Below are 17825 nucleotides of genomic sequence, written 5' to 3'. Positions count from 1 at the left end.
CCTTGATGAGGAGAAGTAAAAGATCATCCACCAATGTGACATCTCCTCAGGTTGTAAGAAAAAGTTAACAATCAAAGGTTGGGGTAGGCTTCTGTTTTTGTCTTTCCAGGATAATGGAAATACCCATCTTCCAGAAATCATAAGGCCTTGGATATCTGGATGTTTACAGCAGAAAGAAAGAATCTATTGGTACCAATCTACACAGGGTAAGATATCACTGTCTAACATCTATATCTCTATCAATCTAGAATAGTTGTGGCTCCAATTTAATTATAAACCAAGCTGGCTTTAGAGATGGAACTGGATCACTCCTTCTCTAAACCCAAGCATATTGATAAAAAAAAAAAAAAAGGTTGAGAGACTCTTCAGTCCCATATCAGAAGAGCCCTCTGGTGTGAGACAGAAGGAAACCAATTATAAGGGACCATTATCTTCAAGATTCTAATTCTCTCCATGCTTATTCTTGATTTCTTGGAATCCTTTCTTACATGTCATGACATCTTTAAATCCAAACCTTCCATTCTGATAAAAAATAAGTTTTTTTCCAATAGCAATCTCTGAAGTCTCCAGAAGGAAGATGGGGCCCCAACAACAACAACAACTCTACCCAATCCAGAATGATGCAATGGTAATCATCATCATACTACACTTCTTGCCAGAATTTCAGACAATCTTACCCATTACTCTAAGAGTTGCTACAGAATCTACAGTTAGTCTAACTGAGATTTAACTATCTGAGCTTTCTCACAATACCCAACAGAGATACCATCACCCCCTAAACAGCAGGAAGCAATTCTAAAAAAACGACACCCCTTATCCCTTAGGTTTCATATTTCTCAGGGTTATGGATAATGGTTCTAGGGTTGGGGGTGGAAGAAATGGTTAAACTCAGTACTCTCCTTAAGGAAAGAGAATATGTTTCAAAAAAAAAGGGAAAAGAAGATATGGAATGGATACGTATAAGATATTATGGTAGACTATCACATACATTAGTAAACAAATTTAGTAATATAGCAGCCTTTGCACTGTTATGAATTCTTATATGTTGATACAAATATAAACTTTTTATATTCCTATTTAAGATAATTTGTATATTGATACAAATACAGAACTGTTTGTTATATTGTACACATATTTTTACTCTTATTTGAAATATTTGTATATTGATACAAATGTGAATTTATGTCTGTCATACTGTATGTATGTTCTACTTCTGTTTAAGATATTCTGTATACTGATATATATTTAAGATTATTATCATATTGCATATTGCACTATACATTCCTAACCTCTGTTAAAGATATTTTGTGTATTGTCACAATTTGAAGTCATTGTCCTTTTACTGTACATTTGCTTACAGACTGTTTGCCTTATTTATAGGAAGCCTTAGTCCTTAGGTTGTTTAGGTAGATGAGACTTACAGAGTTATTGTCACCTATGCTTGTCATCTCTATAATTATGTTAGTTAGGTTATCAAGATTTATAAATACATAGGTCAGATGGACAGGTAATCTTCAAACACTTCATGGACCTAGAGAATATGTCATTTAAATAATTTAGAATTCTGTTGATGTGAGACACAATTGCTCCTGGCAGCACCAATTTGATCCCGAGAGAATGTTGGGCTTCTAAGACATTTCCATTTGGAAGTTTGTCTTCTTGGCACAAAATGACCTACTGGGCAAAGAACTGCCCTTGCCTCAACTGCTGACAGTACAAATGCTGTCCTTTCTGGACAAGTGGGACACAAGGAAAGCGACCACCATACTTTGCCAAGACAGGGTAAGATGGTCTTTCAGAATTCCTGCTTCTGAAAATGGTCTGTCAGATACTCTAGGCCTGTAGCCAATTTGAATGCACCAACGATACTGAGAAACATTAGGTGACTGTCCAGGCTGCTAGCTGTCTCTGTCTACTCTTGCAAGACTCCCGAAAGTTGCTTGCATCCTTCTCCCATTTCTCAGGTATTATTATATTCCTTCTCAGGTCTTTGATGAGGTTGGAGATTAACAGTTATAGTTACAACTTAGTATGTATACATATATAATATCTTAGATAGAATATATTAAGTATTAGACTCAGGTTCTTTAGGATAGTACACCTTTTGGAATGATCCTTGTAACATGCCACCTACTCATGCCCTAGACTTCCCTGGATTTTACTATGTGTTTTTGCTTGATATTGTTTGCACTTATTGTAATTCCAACTTATCTAAGTCATTATCCCTCATTACTCCTGGACAATATTTGATAACCATCTCTTTGTATATAGTCTTGTATTAGGTTAGAACTTTCTTATTTAGACAAAAGGGGGAGATGTAGTGGATAGCCATCCCAGCATTGGCCTGGAAGTTCCAACCCCCATTGAGGCTTCAGTAATGATCACGCCCACAAGGCGGGGCAGAGGGGGGAGCAGAAGACCGAGGATCAAGAGGAGGTCGCTCTCTTGGTTCGGGGATCCTGGACACAGGAGGTAGACCGAGCAGAGTTCTCCAGAGAACACCGCCGGACTGCGCTATACCTTTGCCAGACCCTGCAACCTACCCCTTCATTTGTAAGTTACTCCACAAAATAAACCTCCCTTTTAACTACGTGGAGTGGCCTTAATAATTTCACCAATACCCCGTCTCCAAAGGAGGAGACACAAGCCAGAAAAATGATTCAGTGGGGACCAGCACTTGGCTCCAGTCCTAGCGACCTGAGTCTGATCCCCAGGATCCATGTGGTAGAAAGAAAGAGCTGCTGGAAATGTCTTTCTGTACACTGTGAATATGTGTTGCTCCCATTGGCTAATAAATAAAGTTGCATTGGCCTGTGGGAAGGTGGCTTAGAGGCAGGTGGAGAATCCAAGGAGAGAGACAGAGGAGAAAGGTGAAGTGGAGGAGATGCCGTCCACTGCCCAAGGAGCAACAAGATGCCAGCAAACCACAGCCACATAGCAACATAAAGATTAATAGAAATGGGTTAATTTAAGCTAAAAGAGCTAGCAAGAAGCCTGAGCCATAGGCCATCCAGTTTGTAATTAATATAAGCTTCTGTGTGTTTACTTGGGACGGAGCAGCTGGACCAGGCAGGACACAAAAAAACTTCCATCTACAAAGAACTAATGCCCACAAGTTGTCTTCTGACTGCTACACATGTGCCCACACACAGATACACATGAAAAAAGTAAAAGTATAATTGAAATATTTTTAAAGAGGAGAGTTGGTAAGAGGAGGGAAAGGGGAGGGGAAAAGGCAGTAACTTCTTCATAGGTGAGGGGCAAGGCCACCCTGCAGAAAAGGATGGAATGTAGGCAAAAGGCATGTGAGTCATGAAAGAGGGCATAGAACTATTATTCTGCTAGTTTCAACTCCATCATAGTTGGTTTTTTTTTCCCCACATGGCAGAAAAGTGAATAAAAATGTAATTACTGGTAAAAGTGTAAAACCTGTTAACCAAAGTTTCGCAGCTCCAGCAGGGCCATTGTAACTGCATGGAAATTCACTGAGATTTGGAACTGGGCAAATGTTTAAGTAGCTTCCTGAAACCTGCTCTGTGATGTCTTTATTTGTGAATTGATTAGAATAGAGTGATTTCATTTGCAAATAAAAATAATCTACATGTCCTTCCTTCCTTGCCAGTTCCCTAGCTGCTTGTATATATTTTCTCAATTGTATAGAAATAGGTGGCTAGGGATTTAGCTCAGTGGTAGAGTGCTTGCCTAGCAAGCGCAAGGCCCTGGGTTCAGTCCTCAGCTCTGAATTAAAAAAAAAAAAAAAAAGACAAAAAATTGTATAGAAATAGGATTAACCTTTTTCTTTTAACGCACTAAGACATAGTTTCTGTTTAGCTTTCTCTTCTCAGCATGAACCACGGTCCTAGGTATTTGCTACCCTGTAAGAGCCTGCAAGACCTGGGCTGCCTCAGCCGCCAGGAGCTTGGACTGCAGGCTTCCCCATGTGCCACCACAGCCTGGCTCTCACCTCTCTGGACAGAAAAACCCTCTGACTTTACAATGGCCTTGTCTGAAAGGTGACCAAAGGCACAGTCCTAGCTGTGGGCGCCAGGGCTTTCTGGTAAATCACCAAGTATGTCCCAGTGGCCCCCACTAGTCACTTTATCACATTAATTTCCCGATGTAGAGACTGAGAGAAAATTCCAGAAGGAAGCGCTTCATCCCCCAGTGTTGATTCTTCCTAGTCCAGCTTTTATCCCTGCGCGTGTTTCCGAGGCGCATGCTGTCTGCTCACAGCCCCTGACGGTTGGGACAGAAAACATATTTATCTGCTGTATTTGTGGTGCAAGTTAGAAGGAAAAAGAAATAAAAATGTTCTAGAGACCTTGCCAATCAAATAATCCGCAATTGCAGGAAAACATGGCATCAAATGAAAAATAGGAAAAGAAGTTTTGGAATTTACAGTGGCATGATTCAACGTTTGCTGGGAAAATGGCACACACAGCCCAAGACTTCTCAGTCCTATGGATTAAAAAGACCCTTGCTTGCACAGCCCCTGGCCTCAAGCTCGGGGTTCACATGCCCTTTGTAACACAGCTCTGAGTGGAGGGCAGCAGCCAGGGGCAGTGTTGAGCAGCGACACTGGGCTATCTTGGGAAGAAGGCAGCCAGACCAGGCAGGCAGGCATTCTGAGGACTGTGAACTGTACCAGAAAATGGCTCAGAGGAAGAGACAACACAGAATGCTTGAGGAGCATGGCTAAGCCTCTACTGGCATGGAACAGTCTGCAGGAGAGGGTGCCACCAAGAAGTTGGCAGACAGACATTGTGGCTACCTATGATGTAAGCACTTAGGAAGCTGAGGCAGGAGGACTGCATGTTTGTGATCAGCCGGAGCTGCACCATCTCTAAAAACGTAAAACTGGGGGTGGGAGGAGTGGAGAAGAGGTAAGCGGCTAGGCTCTGAAGGGCTCAGAAGTCTTGTCAAGAAACTGGCCGTTATTCTGAAACCAGAGGAAAGAAAGTGACTAGAAAATGCTAATCAAGGTGTGCCTGACTGGCCTGCTCTGGTCTTGTCTTCTCCTTAGAAGCCAGGATCATATGGTAGGTGGACCCTTGAAAGATGGCCAACTTCTCATCTCACCCAGAGGGATTCTGACCTTCCGCCAACTGCAAAACAAGGTGAGGTGGGAGCGGAAGCTGGAAATAAGTGAAGACTGGTGAACCCACTGTGAAAGGAGCTGTCAAGAGCTGAGTCAGGCCAGCACAGCGAGAGTGGAGAGAAGCCAGGCTCCAGAGAGTTTCAGAAGCAAGACAAGGGCAGAGGACGCGGCTGTCTGCTAGAATGCTTGCTTTCCACACACGAAGCTCTGGGCTCATTCCACTCGATCCCCACACCTGTAACTTGTACCTGTACTTGGAAGGTGGAGGGAGCTGGATCAGAGAAGTTCAAACTCATTCTCAGCTACATAAACAGTCCAAGGTCAGCCAGGGAGGAAGGCACCAGGGCGTACTAAATGGCAAGTAGTAGGTAGTGGAGCATTTGTCTAGCATGTATGAGGTCCTACATTCCATTCCCAGACCCACAAATGTAAGAATAGTAACAGGTGGGGTAAGGAGAGAGAACTAGAGGAACATGGAAGGCACTGACCCATGTATGGGTAAACCTTCCCTCTGTGCTAGAAACACCCTTGTGGTGATTTCATTGCATATTTATTAATAGCAAGTTGTTCCAAATATAATCTATGTTTTCTAATTTTGTTATTGCTACTGAATAGTTAAAATATGTTGCATATGACCCAGTGTCATAGGTGGAACCAGTCCTCTATTTGTGGAGCTAAAACAGGCCTGCTCCATGCAGAGATTCCATCTCACAGCAACCTGCTTCCTCTCTTCGCTTCTGTACCCTGACAAAGGACAACTGATCCAGATTCACCCTTTGTTCACACTACACAAACTGCAAAACCTTACTGCGCATCTGCTGTAGGCTAAACACTGAACAAGATGTTAGGTGAGAAAGGAACATCATAGGGAATAAAAGACGACACTCCCCAGCTTCCTGAAGCCACAGTCTGGACAGTTGCTAAGGAACCCTTTTTGTTTTTGATGAGGTCGAAACCAGGCATTGTTCACCTTCAGATGGCGCTGCATCCATGCAGGGGTCCAATTTGAGGGCAGGGACAGGGTTTATTTCATTCTGTTTTATCTTCACATAGTAGTAACAAGTTACATAACAGGTACAGAAAAGCCTTAAGAGTCTTCTTGAGCGGAATTCCCAAATAACAGGTACAGCTTGCTCCCTGTGGTTCCTAGACACTCTCTCCATCCTGATGGACAGCCAATTCTTCACAACATACAAGCTCCCCTTATTTCAGGCAGCATGGAGGAACCCCCTCATGTACTCTACATATATCCTTAGACCCCAACCTAAGGGGACAGGCAAGTGAGTGATAGGAGTTTATAGTAAGACTCACTTGCATGAAGCCCATGTGTATAACACCAAGACTCCCTCCTACCTCCCACAGACATGCCCACCAGGGCACCTGGAAGACACAAATGTCCCTGAGCCTCCAAGACTCTGCTTGCAATAGCCAAACACTGCATTTCACTTTAAATGTAAAATCAAACTGATTATAGCTGGTAAGATGATATAATGCTTCCCATAAGATACAGAGTTCTAGCTGGATTTATAGCCTGAAACTCATGAATAGCATACAATGAGATGAACTTTCAAAACCTGAGGAAACACCACAACTTCAGCAGATCACAGAACTGTCCAGTCAGGGAGGGCAAAGCTGAAGATCTGACTTGAAGATTGACCTGAAGATACTAACTTAGGAAAAACACAGTGAAAAGTCACCAACCAGCAGGGACAGTGGGAGGGAGACTTGAGTTGGACATAATATGTCCTATATGCATATAAAATTGTCAAAAGAATTTAAAATATTGTTTTACAGAAAACATGCACACATGGTGGGGAGGGAGAGGATGAGTCACTGGCTAGTTCTGAAGGCGGCAGAGAGATCCACCAGTCCCTGACAACATAAGCTGTCAAACTGACTCCAGTTCTTCACAGACAAACTTCACTTTTTAGCAAGTTGAGAAAATGTGATTTGGTCGAGACAAGTCAGTGATCCATTTTATTTCCCAATCATGCATCAAAATTCACACTTCCCTAATTCTAAGACATTAATATGACTTTTAAATAGTGAAATCTGGCCTCTTGATGACATTTTTATGGTTAAGAAAATAGATCATATCAATGAAGCATAAAATATGAGTTGTACATGACAGCACACGCTTCTGGACATACCACACTGTGCCAACATAAAAGAGAGAGGAAATGTGTTCAGTCTGGTGTAATTTATATTACTTTTCCAGATCTTAAACAAAGAGCATTTTTAGTCTTTTTGAGTCACAAAAGTTATGAGTCTATTCTTTTTAATAATTGAAATTCACTTCATTTTGTGTGGAGACCCACAGAGGCTTCCTAGTGAAAACTTACTCAAGGTCAGAGAATCTGAGCTTGCTCATATGGGATGATTTGACCACGGGTGTGCTTACCAGGTGTTTGAAGGGTCTATACTTGGCTGTGTGGTGTGCTTTGATCTTGCAAGGGCAGGATGTCTTTTACTGCTCCCCTTGGCATTGATATAAAGAGCCCTTTTAAATAAATGCCAAGCCCGGCTGGGTATTGACCCAGGCCCTCCCAAAGCTATCCTGTGTCTCTGTCTTTCTCCTTGTCATCTAGGTCTATCTTTCTACCTAATATTTCTTCATTCTCTCTCCTCCACTTAAGAACTTTTCAATAGGTCGGAGCAGGTCAGAGCGGGACTCTGGCAGACTCCCACAATTTTGTTAAATAAAAAATTAAATATTACCACTATCCCAAAGAGGTCTGGAAATGAAGCCATTAACTCACTAAACCTCAATAGTCCTGTTGTTGCCTGGGTTTATAAACAAGGGAACTGAGGCATAGAGCAGCTATCTCATGTGTTGTGAAAGGCCACCCAGCAAGTCAGCAGGATGTGAGGTACAGGCTGGGGCAGGCTGACTGTAGACCACATAGCCACCCACTGTACAAAGCTGCTCCTGGCCAGCCAAGAGGTGGGTGGACATAGAGCCTTCATGAATATGCATGTTATGACTGATATCTGTCAGACACCAGCAAATTACTAACTTGTTCCTATGTTGGTGTTTTCTGAATTTAAGTGTCTTAATTAGGGGTTCTTTAGCACATCAAAGGGGTGCTTTGAAAAGCAAGTCTTTTAAAAATGGCCTTTAAAAAAGCTGTAAGTATAACTGGTATGGTTATGTTTGGTGAGAATCATTTTGATGGGTTAAAATTCCCTGTTACAGAAAGCCTCAGGTAAAAAGTGACATAATAAAGGTTAGGCATGCAGCCCACTGGTAGAGCATTTGCCCAGCATAGTTCAGACCCTGAGTTCAATTCCCAGTGTCAAAAAAAAAGTGACATGATTTGTACTGATATATGCCTGTAGTCCTAGCATATGGGAGGCTAAGGCAAGAAGATACTGAGTCCTAGGCTGAATGGACTACATAACTAGACCTTTTCTCATTTGAAAAAAAAAAAAAGGGACAATAGGTAAATCTTGGTCATTACTGATAAAACCTGAATTAAGCTTCAGGTTAGCTCTTTGGAAAGAAAACTAATTCACAACTGAATCAGCATTCTACAGCCTTTGACCCATGATGGATCTCTGTGAATTAAATCACATGCAAATGGATGGGGAGATACTGTCAGGAGCAGCCTGAACATCAAGACAGAGAGTAAGGAGGCTGAGGGGCCTTCTATCATAACACTGGGCCCACCCCAAATGACAATGACATTCTAAGAAACCTCAGTATCTTTCGATTGTCAGGGAAGAGTAAACATCTTTATCCAGTTCTTTCTAGCAGTACATTATAGGTGAGCTGTGCTCTGCACACAACAGCGACAAGAACAGCATGTTCGTCAGAACAGCACTGGTGTGAGTTTTGCATAAGTGTTGACAACATCTAACAGAGTTGCGCTGGCAGCTGTGGTTCTTCCCCTCTCATGCACGGTGCTCACTGTGCAGGAGCTGCCGCTGAACGATGCTTTTCTTCACAAACCACATTTCTATTTTAGACCTATTAGCAGCCATTCTCCAACTTTCTCCAGAAGGCCCAGCCCAAGCAGGCACCAAGCTAAGGTTTCTCTCCCTAGAGCTGCCTCTCCACATTTCACACGAGCTGGAGCTCATGGCCTCTTACCTGGCTTCCTTTACACACCATGATGTTTTGCTCATGAAGCTTTCATGGAGGTTTTACAACTCTTATTGTTGGATAACAATTCATTGTGTGGATACGACGTGGCTGGTTTACTCGTTCATCAGTTGACAGACCTTCGAGTGGCTTCCACTTTTAGCTGTTACGAACAGTGCTACAGTGACAGCTGATGAGGTTTCTGTGGGTACATGTGCTCATTTCTCTTGGGCACAAATTACAAGTGAAACCACTGAGTCATATGTTCACTCTGTGCTTAACTTTGTGAGGAATTGCCAACTGTTTCCAAAGCAGCTACATCATGTTGTATTTCTACCAGCGATGTGTTCCAGTTTCTTCACAGCCTCATCAACACTTGTTACTATCAAAAATTTTATTATAACAATCTAAATCAATATCAAGTAGTATCTTATTACAATGATAGTTATATTTTTAGATTTGCTTTATCTTTAATTATGTGGGAGGAGGCATGTGCATATGAACACAAGTGCCCATGGAGGCAGGAAAAAGGGCTTCAGATCCTCTAAACTGGAGTTACAGGTAGTTGTGAGCTGCCTGACGTGGGTGCTGGGAACTTCTCTGGAGGAGCAAGCAGTACTTGTTTGTAACTGACATCCCATTTCTCCTGCCCTTTATTATGTTTTGATTTGTATTTTCCTGGTGACTAATGATGCTAAGCCTGCTTTTGAGGACTTGATGATCACATGTATATCTTTTTGGAGTGCTGATTATACTTGGATCTTTTGCCCGTGTTTTACTGCTCATTGTTGTGTTGACTTGCAAACCTCCTTTTCCCGCTCTTTCTCATGTTTGACTTCCCCCATCATTTGTTGACCCAGGCCAACCTTCCTGACTGATTCCTCCCTTCTCTCCGACTTCTCAGTGTTGGTGAGTCGCAGGACTCAGCCCTTGGTCCTCTTCTGACTTTCATTCAACTTCACAGTTCAATCCATCTTTATGTTCTCAATTTCTCACCAGCAGTCTCGGGCAGTGGTCTGGGAGAAGCAGCCTCTGCCCCCAAATGCCCAATGCCTTGTGTCCTCTACTGAGTTGGTGAGAGAAACCCGTTCTGCTCCTAAAGACAGTACCACACTGGAGACTTACGTACCGGGTGAACAACACAGACAAACTGTACTGCAAGAACTCTGAAAACTATGACTGAAACCAGAGCTCACAAGGGCAGCAGGACCACACCACAGTAGACAGTTGGCTAAGACAGAAGGCTTTTAGAGCCTAGAGTGGTCTTCTAACATCATTTTCAAAAGAACTAGAATCCAGCTGGAAGTATTCATCACAACAAGAAAAATCACAACTTGAAAAGACAATGAGACAATTAATCATATGATAAATCGAGAAATTCTTAACAATCATAAAATGCTCCAATAAATGATCATAAGTGCTCTGAAACAAACAAACAAAAAACCCCATGAATAAATAAAACATACAAAGAAGAACAAGTAGAAAAGGGAGCTGACAACCACGGGAGGCAAAGTTCAAACTTTCTCTGTGGGCCTGGGAATGTAATTGGGGTAAAATACAAAATAATCTGTGGACTTGAAGTCAGGACAATACAAACTCTTCCAGCTGGGGGAACAAAGGAAAACATCAACTGGAAAGTAAAGAAGAACACAGCACCAGGGAGCTGGAGAACAAAAGAGCTAACATTTGGGGCTGGTGAGTCAGCTCTGCAGTCAGGGCTTGCTGCTCTCCTAGAGGACTCACGTTTAGTTCCCAGCACCCATGTCCAGTGTCTCACAGCAGCATGTGACTCCAGCTCCTGAGGGGGAGGGTCTGACCTCTGCAGACACCTGCACACATGTGGTAAACACTCACACCAACATACATACACACACAAAAAAAAAATTTTAAAGCTAACATTTGTTGTCAGAATCCCAGAGAAAAATACTGAGAATTATTCAATGAAATAATGGCTTGAAATGTCCAAAGCAGATGGACAGATTAAATCAACAGACTCAAGAAGCTGCATGGGAGAAGCCAGCACAGGTTAAGACTAAAGGAATCTACGTTCAAGTTCTACTTCTCCCCCAGACAGCCCTCTAGACCCACAGAACCAGATGTGCGGTCTTCCCACAGATGTTTCTGTCAACAGTGGTGCTCAAGGGTCTAGGGAGTCATCCCTGAGTCCTCCCTTTCTCTAACTCCCCTGCAATCCACTATGACATCGCAGCAGCTTTATCATCCCATCACTCGCTTCCATGGCTGCTACCAGCATCTTCCTCATGGGCTATGGTTATCTTCCTCCCTCCCAACTCCTTATACGCCTCTACAGAACACCCAAAGAGATGACTTTAAGATACACAGCGAGAGTGTCCAGCCTAGACTCAAAACCCCCAACTGACTCTCGCTTCATTTTCCAGTCACCTGTGGCTTGTTCCTCCTCCACTTCTTCTCCCGCTGCCACCTCCTTCTTCCTCATTCTGGCCTCCACGCTGCCCTTCTGCTTCTCATATAAACTCTGTCCTAGGGGTTTAGGAGAGCTGTTCCCTTTGTCTGGGTGACACGCATCTGTGGCAATAATTTGTTTGTACTTTAACAAATAAAGCTTGCCTGAAAATCAAAGGGCAGAGCTAGCCACTAGATAACCGTAGAGGCCAGACAGTGGTGGCACACATCTTTAATCCCAGCACTGGGGAGGCAGAGGCAGACTGATCTCTGTGTGTTCAAGGCCAGCCTGGTCTACACAAGATTGATCCAGTCTAAATGAGAAACAAACATGACTTTAAACCCAGCACTAGGGAGGTGGAGACAGGAAGTGATATGGCTGGGTGGAGAGAGGAATATAAGGTGGGAGGAGACAGGGGCTCATCTCCCTTTCAGGCTGAGAATTCATAGAGGTAAGAACTAGTGGCTGGCTGTTCTGCATCTCTGATCTTTCAGCTTTCACCCTGATATCTGACTCCGGGTTATTATTAACAAGGCCAATTAGGATCTGTTCTACAGGCATCTATGTGCATGACAAAGCCCTTCACATGCTTCAGAACTCTGCTTCAGCTTTACCTTCACAGTAACCTCTGCTCTGACACACAACACTTCAGCCTACTTGGCTTTTTCAGTCCTCCATTGCCCTTTTCAGTTTCAAACACACTACGTGAGTTTACTATGTATACGTTTAGGATACATCCCAATGCATACTTGTAAAAAATACGTGTTAAAGGGAAGAGTGTGAACTTCCTCAGGGAGAATAAGTTGTATTCATTTTCTGCTTGGGCATAACCAAGTACCTTAAGCTTAATGTCTTGAAATAACACATTTATTATCTCAAAGTACTGGCTAAGAGTCAGGCACAGCTTGGCCAAGTTCTTTCTGCTTAAGATCAAAAGTGCAATCAAACTGTCAGCTGGATACCGCTCTGTCGGCTGTTGGCTGGGGCCACCTTCAGCTTTGGGAACCTACTTTCAGATCCTTGCCCCATGGTTGTCTCCAGGGGAAGTACACAACCTCACAGTGTTTGCCTTTCAGGCTAGTAGGGGAGTCTCTCAAAGGTCAAAAGTCTCCCCTCAGAAGGGGCAATCCTATTGGAAACTCTACTCATCAGAGAAAACCTTCCCATTTGAATCAACTGGTTTATGGGACCATAAATGCGTTCACAAAAATTCCTCATGCTTGTCATATGATGCCACCTAAGTATGGGAGTCACATCTATGACAGTCACAATGCTGCCTGTGCTCAAGGGCAAGGGGATTGACTTATGTTATATGCACCAGGGGCATCCATCTTGGGACCCCTGTAGCCTACACAGGACAGACCTCAAGCTTGCCTCCCTGTGGACCAGTTGGCCAAATAAGGCTCCAAATTATGGTATTCATTGTTCAGTGATTCAGAATTTCCAGGAAGAAGAATGCAATAAAAATATAATCACCACACCCATGTATTTGATGGCACTATTCACAATAGCCCAAAGCTGGAAGAAACCCAAGTGTCCATCAATGGGGACACACAAAGGCAGATAGAGATACATGGAATGCTATTCATTCAGCCTGGAGGAGGAAGGAAATGTTGGCACATGGTACAAAAGCTTGAAAGCTTAGGTTAGACCAAAAAAAAAAAAAAAAAAAAAAAAAAAAAAAAAAAAAGGCAAGTTTTATATTTCACTTATGTGAGATTCCTAAAGATATCAGTCCCCAGAAAGTAGCACAATGGCTGCCTGGATTACAGGAGAGAGGGAGGAAGGACCTGGTGGGGAGTTTCTGCTGTACAAGATAAAGAGATGTGGACTGTGGACAGTGATGTTGTTGGTCCAGCATTGTCAGGGTAGCAAATGCCACTGAACAATACACTTAAATGGTAAAAATGATAACCCTATGTTTGCATTATGACACAATTAAAATAATAATAAAGAATATTTTATAATATTCACAACTATATGTTTATGCATATTATGTAGGTGTATGTGTGAGGGTATGTATACACATATGTGCTCTTGTGTATGGAGGCAAGAGGTCAACACTGAGTCTCTTCCTCAATCATTCTCCATCTTCTTCTCTGAGACAGGGTCTCTCACTGAACCCGGAGCTCACTGATTTGACAAGGCTGGCTGGTCAGCAAACCCTAGGGCTTTTCCTGTCTCCACCTCCCCAGCACTGGGGTTGCAGCCTGCCACCATGCCTGGCTTTTATATTGATTCTAAGGGACTGAACTCAGGTCCTCATATGTGTGCAGCAAGCACTTTACCAACTGAGCCATCTCTCTGATCTCTACCACTGTGTTTTAAACCTAATTAATAGACAAGGTGACTCATGCTGGTCTGGGTTTTAAAGGAAGCAAATATCATGTCATGGGTTGAAAACAATGAATGGGTTAAAACTAAAGTTTATTTTTGACAATACATTTTTCATGTCAGAAATCATCACAGAAACAGTGATACAAACCAATATCCCATTCCACTCAAAAGCAAAACTCACCTGACCCAGATCCAAGGTGAGGTTGACTTCGTTGTACTGTATGCCAGAAGAGAGAGGGGGACTTTGCCACCAACGTTCAGATCCATCAATCGCATGAGTGGCTGGATGTGCCTTCCTGGAATCCTCAGAATTACAATAGTCACAGAACTGGCCCTGAGGAGGAGAAAAGGTCTTTTTAAACATTTCAAGGAATGTTTTTGCATCAGTTTAGCAAAAGAAATGGTCAAACCAAGACTGCTGTCTACTAGCTTACAGATGCTGTAGACCGTAATCAGGCAGGCGTCTTCTTTGCACTTGGTGTGAAACCATGTTACCTGTAGCTCGGGTTGTTTCCTTCTGTCCATCCATCATAGCTCTGTGTACCTCGACCCACACAATGCTCTACAAGAAGCTTTCTGTATTGGACATGCAAAGATTTTTCTCCTTAACAAACCCACTGGACTCTAAATCCCCATCTTAGAAGTTCTATGTGAGGCACTGGGTGCAAAGAGGATTGATTCCCTATCACCATCCCAGCAGAGGCGCTAAGTGTACCTACAAGCTCCAGGGAAGCCTAGGATCCAGCAGGCACCTCTGCAGAGCACTGGATGCCGAGGTCTAAGGCAGAGCCCAGTCCACTGTGGACTGTCTGGAGAGAGTGGAGAAGAGATCTCTGGTAAATGGTCTTTAGCCTCAGACAAGAAAGTGTTCCACGTTCAACAGCCAACATGAGCAAAGACAGGGGCCAGCTGGTCCCTACTGACCTAAGCACTGAAGGAGACTTCAGAGATCAATGGCGAGATGAGGTTATAAGTGCCAGAGTGAGAAGCAGCTCATTTAGTTGGTAAAGTGGAGTGTTTTTACCTGGGGTTAGAATAGCCAACCCCTAAATGAGCTGCTCTCTTTGGCAGGCAGATGGTTTTGATTTTTGTTTTGTTCTACTTTGTACTTTTCAATGTAGAAGTTTAACAGCTATTTACTAGCCAAAGAGCTGAGTCTTGGCCTTCGTTGTGTTTGGAACACACACACACACACACACACACACACACACACACGTTGGTTTTTTGAGACGAGGTTTCTCTGTGTAGTACTGGCTGTGCTGGAACTCACTTTGTAGACCAGGCTGGCCTTGAACTCACAGAGATCCACCTGCCTCTGCCTCTGCCTCCCGACATTGCCCAGCTCAAAGAGTCCTGCTTCCTCACCAGGGATGGACCTCAGAGACTGAACTATTCTACTCCCAAACTAAGTGAGCCCAGCGTATAAGCAGCCTGAAAGAGAAGGAAGGTAAAGGGGCAAAGTTATGCTCACCATCTGCTCAGAAACATGCTGCAGCAAATGGGTAGCTCTTCCAGCATTTTCAATAATTCTCTCTTTCTTTTCTTTTTCTTTTTCTTTTTGTTTCTTTTTCCGGAGCTGAGGACTGAACCCAGGGCCTTGCGCTTGCTAGGCAAGCACTCTACCACTGAGCTAAATCCTCAACCCCTAACAATAATTCTCAAACGTTCAGAGAAAAGCTTGGCTCTGGTATGGAGCCAAATATGCTCATGTACAAAATGTTTTTGTGCAGTGTACAACTGCCCCTTCCTATGTGCTAAGCTGTCTGTGCAGATGTTTATCTTTGGATATTACATAAAGACACTTCTAGAGGGGCTGAAGAGATGGCTCAGAGGTTAAGAGCACTGGTTGTTCTTCCAGGGGTCCCGAGTTCAATCCCCAGCTCAATCCCCAGCAACCACATGGTGGCTCACAACCATCTATAATGAGATCTGGTGCCCTCTTCTGGTATATAGATAGAACACTGTATATGTAATAAATAAATAAATCTTTTAAAAAAAAAACTTATTTAATAAAAAAAAAAGACACTTCTAGGACTCAGAAGCAGAACCTTGGAGATATGAGGCCCTGGATCAGTTCATGAGGCCACAGGTTGTGCTGGCTTGCTCTGCGCCCTGCCCCTTCGGCCAAGATGTCATATAGTGTAGAAGGTCAGCAGAATAATGATCCCATCAGCAACTTCTCAGGGATTTTAAAGGTTTTCTAAAAATTATTATTACTGGTATTAATCGTGTGTGTGCATGTGTGTACATACATGTATGCATGTGTGTGTGTGCATGTGAGTGTGTGTGTGTGTGTGTGTGTGTGTGTGTGTGTGTGTGTGTGTAGGCCAGAGGACAGCCCTAGACAATTGGTTCTCCTTCCAACTTTACATAGATTCCAGGAATCAAACTCAAGTTGCCAGGCTTGAGCAGCAAGGGCTTTCCTCGTGGGAGGAAGTTTTTGCTATTGATTTGGAGTATGTTGTTGTTGTTATTGTTGTTAATAATATGTTGTTGTTATTATACTCAGGAGAATCATAATTGAACACGTAACAGAATAGTCCTAAATCTCTAAAACATACACCAAATCCTTTCACAGCATCAAAAGAACTACAAACAGTTAAAAAATGGGCAAAAATAAAAACAGGCCTCTCACAGAGGAGGCAGTAAAGACTCAGAATGTATCTCCCATCATCACCGTTAGCAGTTCTAGCAGACCACATGCAATAGCATCTCACACACACTCAGGCTGCCCAGATTTAAAGTGCGGTGCAGTATTAGAGAGGGTGTGCTGAAGGTGTGAACTGGTATAAAAACTTGAGACGCCGCTTTGGCATCACTCCTGCAGGAGATTCACACTTGGAACACAGGGATACAACTCCTCAGCTCAGAACTCAAAAAGAATGGCCTGCACATTTTTGATGGTATCAGCTGCAAGAATATTTATTGCAGCCTGTTCACAAGAGCAAAATCCCGAGACTAACCTAACTGCCTGGCTCCAGGGAAGCAGATAATTCAAGAATGGCATAGCTACTCTGTAAGTGTGGACAACAGTAAATAAATGAAGAGATTCAGCAAGGATCTTGGAAATATGTTAGTGAAAATAGCATTCAAATTAAAAGCAACCCACAATGAAAGCCTTTATTCTTTAGAAAATATGTGGATATAATAAAAACTCTATTTCAAAGAAGTAGCAGGGCATGGAGGTGTATGCCTGTAATTGCAGCACCCAGGAAGCTGTATGTGGTGGTTTGAACGTAATTGGCCCCCATAAACTCATAGGGAGTGGCACTCTTAGGAGGTGTGGCTTTGTTGGAGGAAGTGCGTCACTGTGGGGGCGGGCTTCGAGGCTCGGGATACAGCCCAGTGCCTCAACTTCCTGTTGCCTGCCAGATGGTGGGCTCTCCAGCACCACATCTGCCTGCACACTGCTGTGCTGCCTGCCATGATGATAATGGACTGAACCTCTGAAACTGTAAGGGAGCCCAAATTAAATGTTTTCCATTTAAGAGTTGCCTCACAGCAATAGAAACCCTGACACTGTGGCACAAGGAGAGTCTGAGGCCCACCCTGGGCTGCACAGTGAGACCCTGTGTCAAAAAAGAGAACAAAACAAAAGGAAAGAAGGAACCGGAGGAAATGAAGTAATAGTTGATGAAGGGTTCAGGGTGGGGTCAAGTAGCTGGAGACGACAGCGAAGACAGGGCATATGCTACCTTATGCACGATCGCTTAGGTTCTGCTTTTGGTTTTGGTAGCAAGTTCATGCATTTCATGTATGTTTACTTTAGTATTAAACTATCACTCACACATTCACACACACACACACACACACACACACACACACACACACAATAATAAATGTTTAAAAGAAAGGGAGGGAGGGAAGGACAGAAGACTCTT

The 17825-nt window shown here is 43.2% G+C and overlaps 1 protein-coding gene across 1 annotated transcript in view; it reads right to left on the bottom strand.

The window, feature by feature from the left end:
* Positions 1–17825, bottom strand: part of Lama3 (laminin subunit alpha 3) — a 252313-nt gene that overhangs the window by 213691 nt on the left and 20797 nt on the right. The window contains 1 exon segment of the mRNA XM_036204961.1: positions 14126–14278. Coding sequence (XP_036060854.1) covers positions 14126–14278 — 153 coding nt within the window.

The sequence above is a fragment of the Onychomys torridus genome, chromosome 13, assembly GCF_903995425.1.
Source record: "Onychomys torridus chromosome 13, mOncTor1.1, whole genome shotgun sequence".
In the NCBI taxonomy this organism is placed as follows: domain Eukaryota; kingdom Metazoa; phylum Chordata; class Mammalia; order Rodentia; family Cricetidae; genus Onychomys; species Onychomys torridus.
The sequence above is the reverse complement of the archived record's forward strand: the minus strand, read 5'-3'. Positions and strand labels throughout refer to the sequence as shown.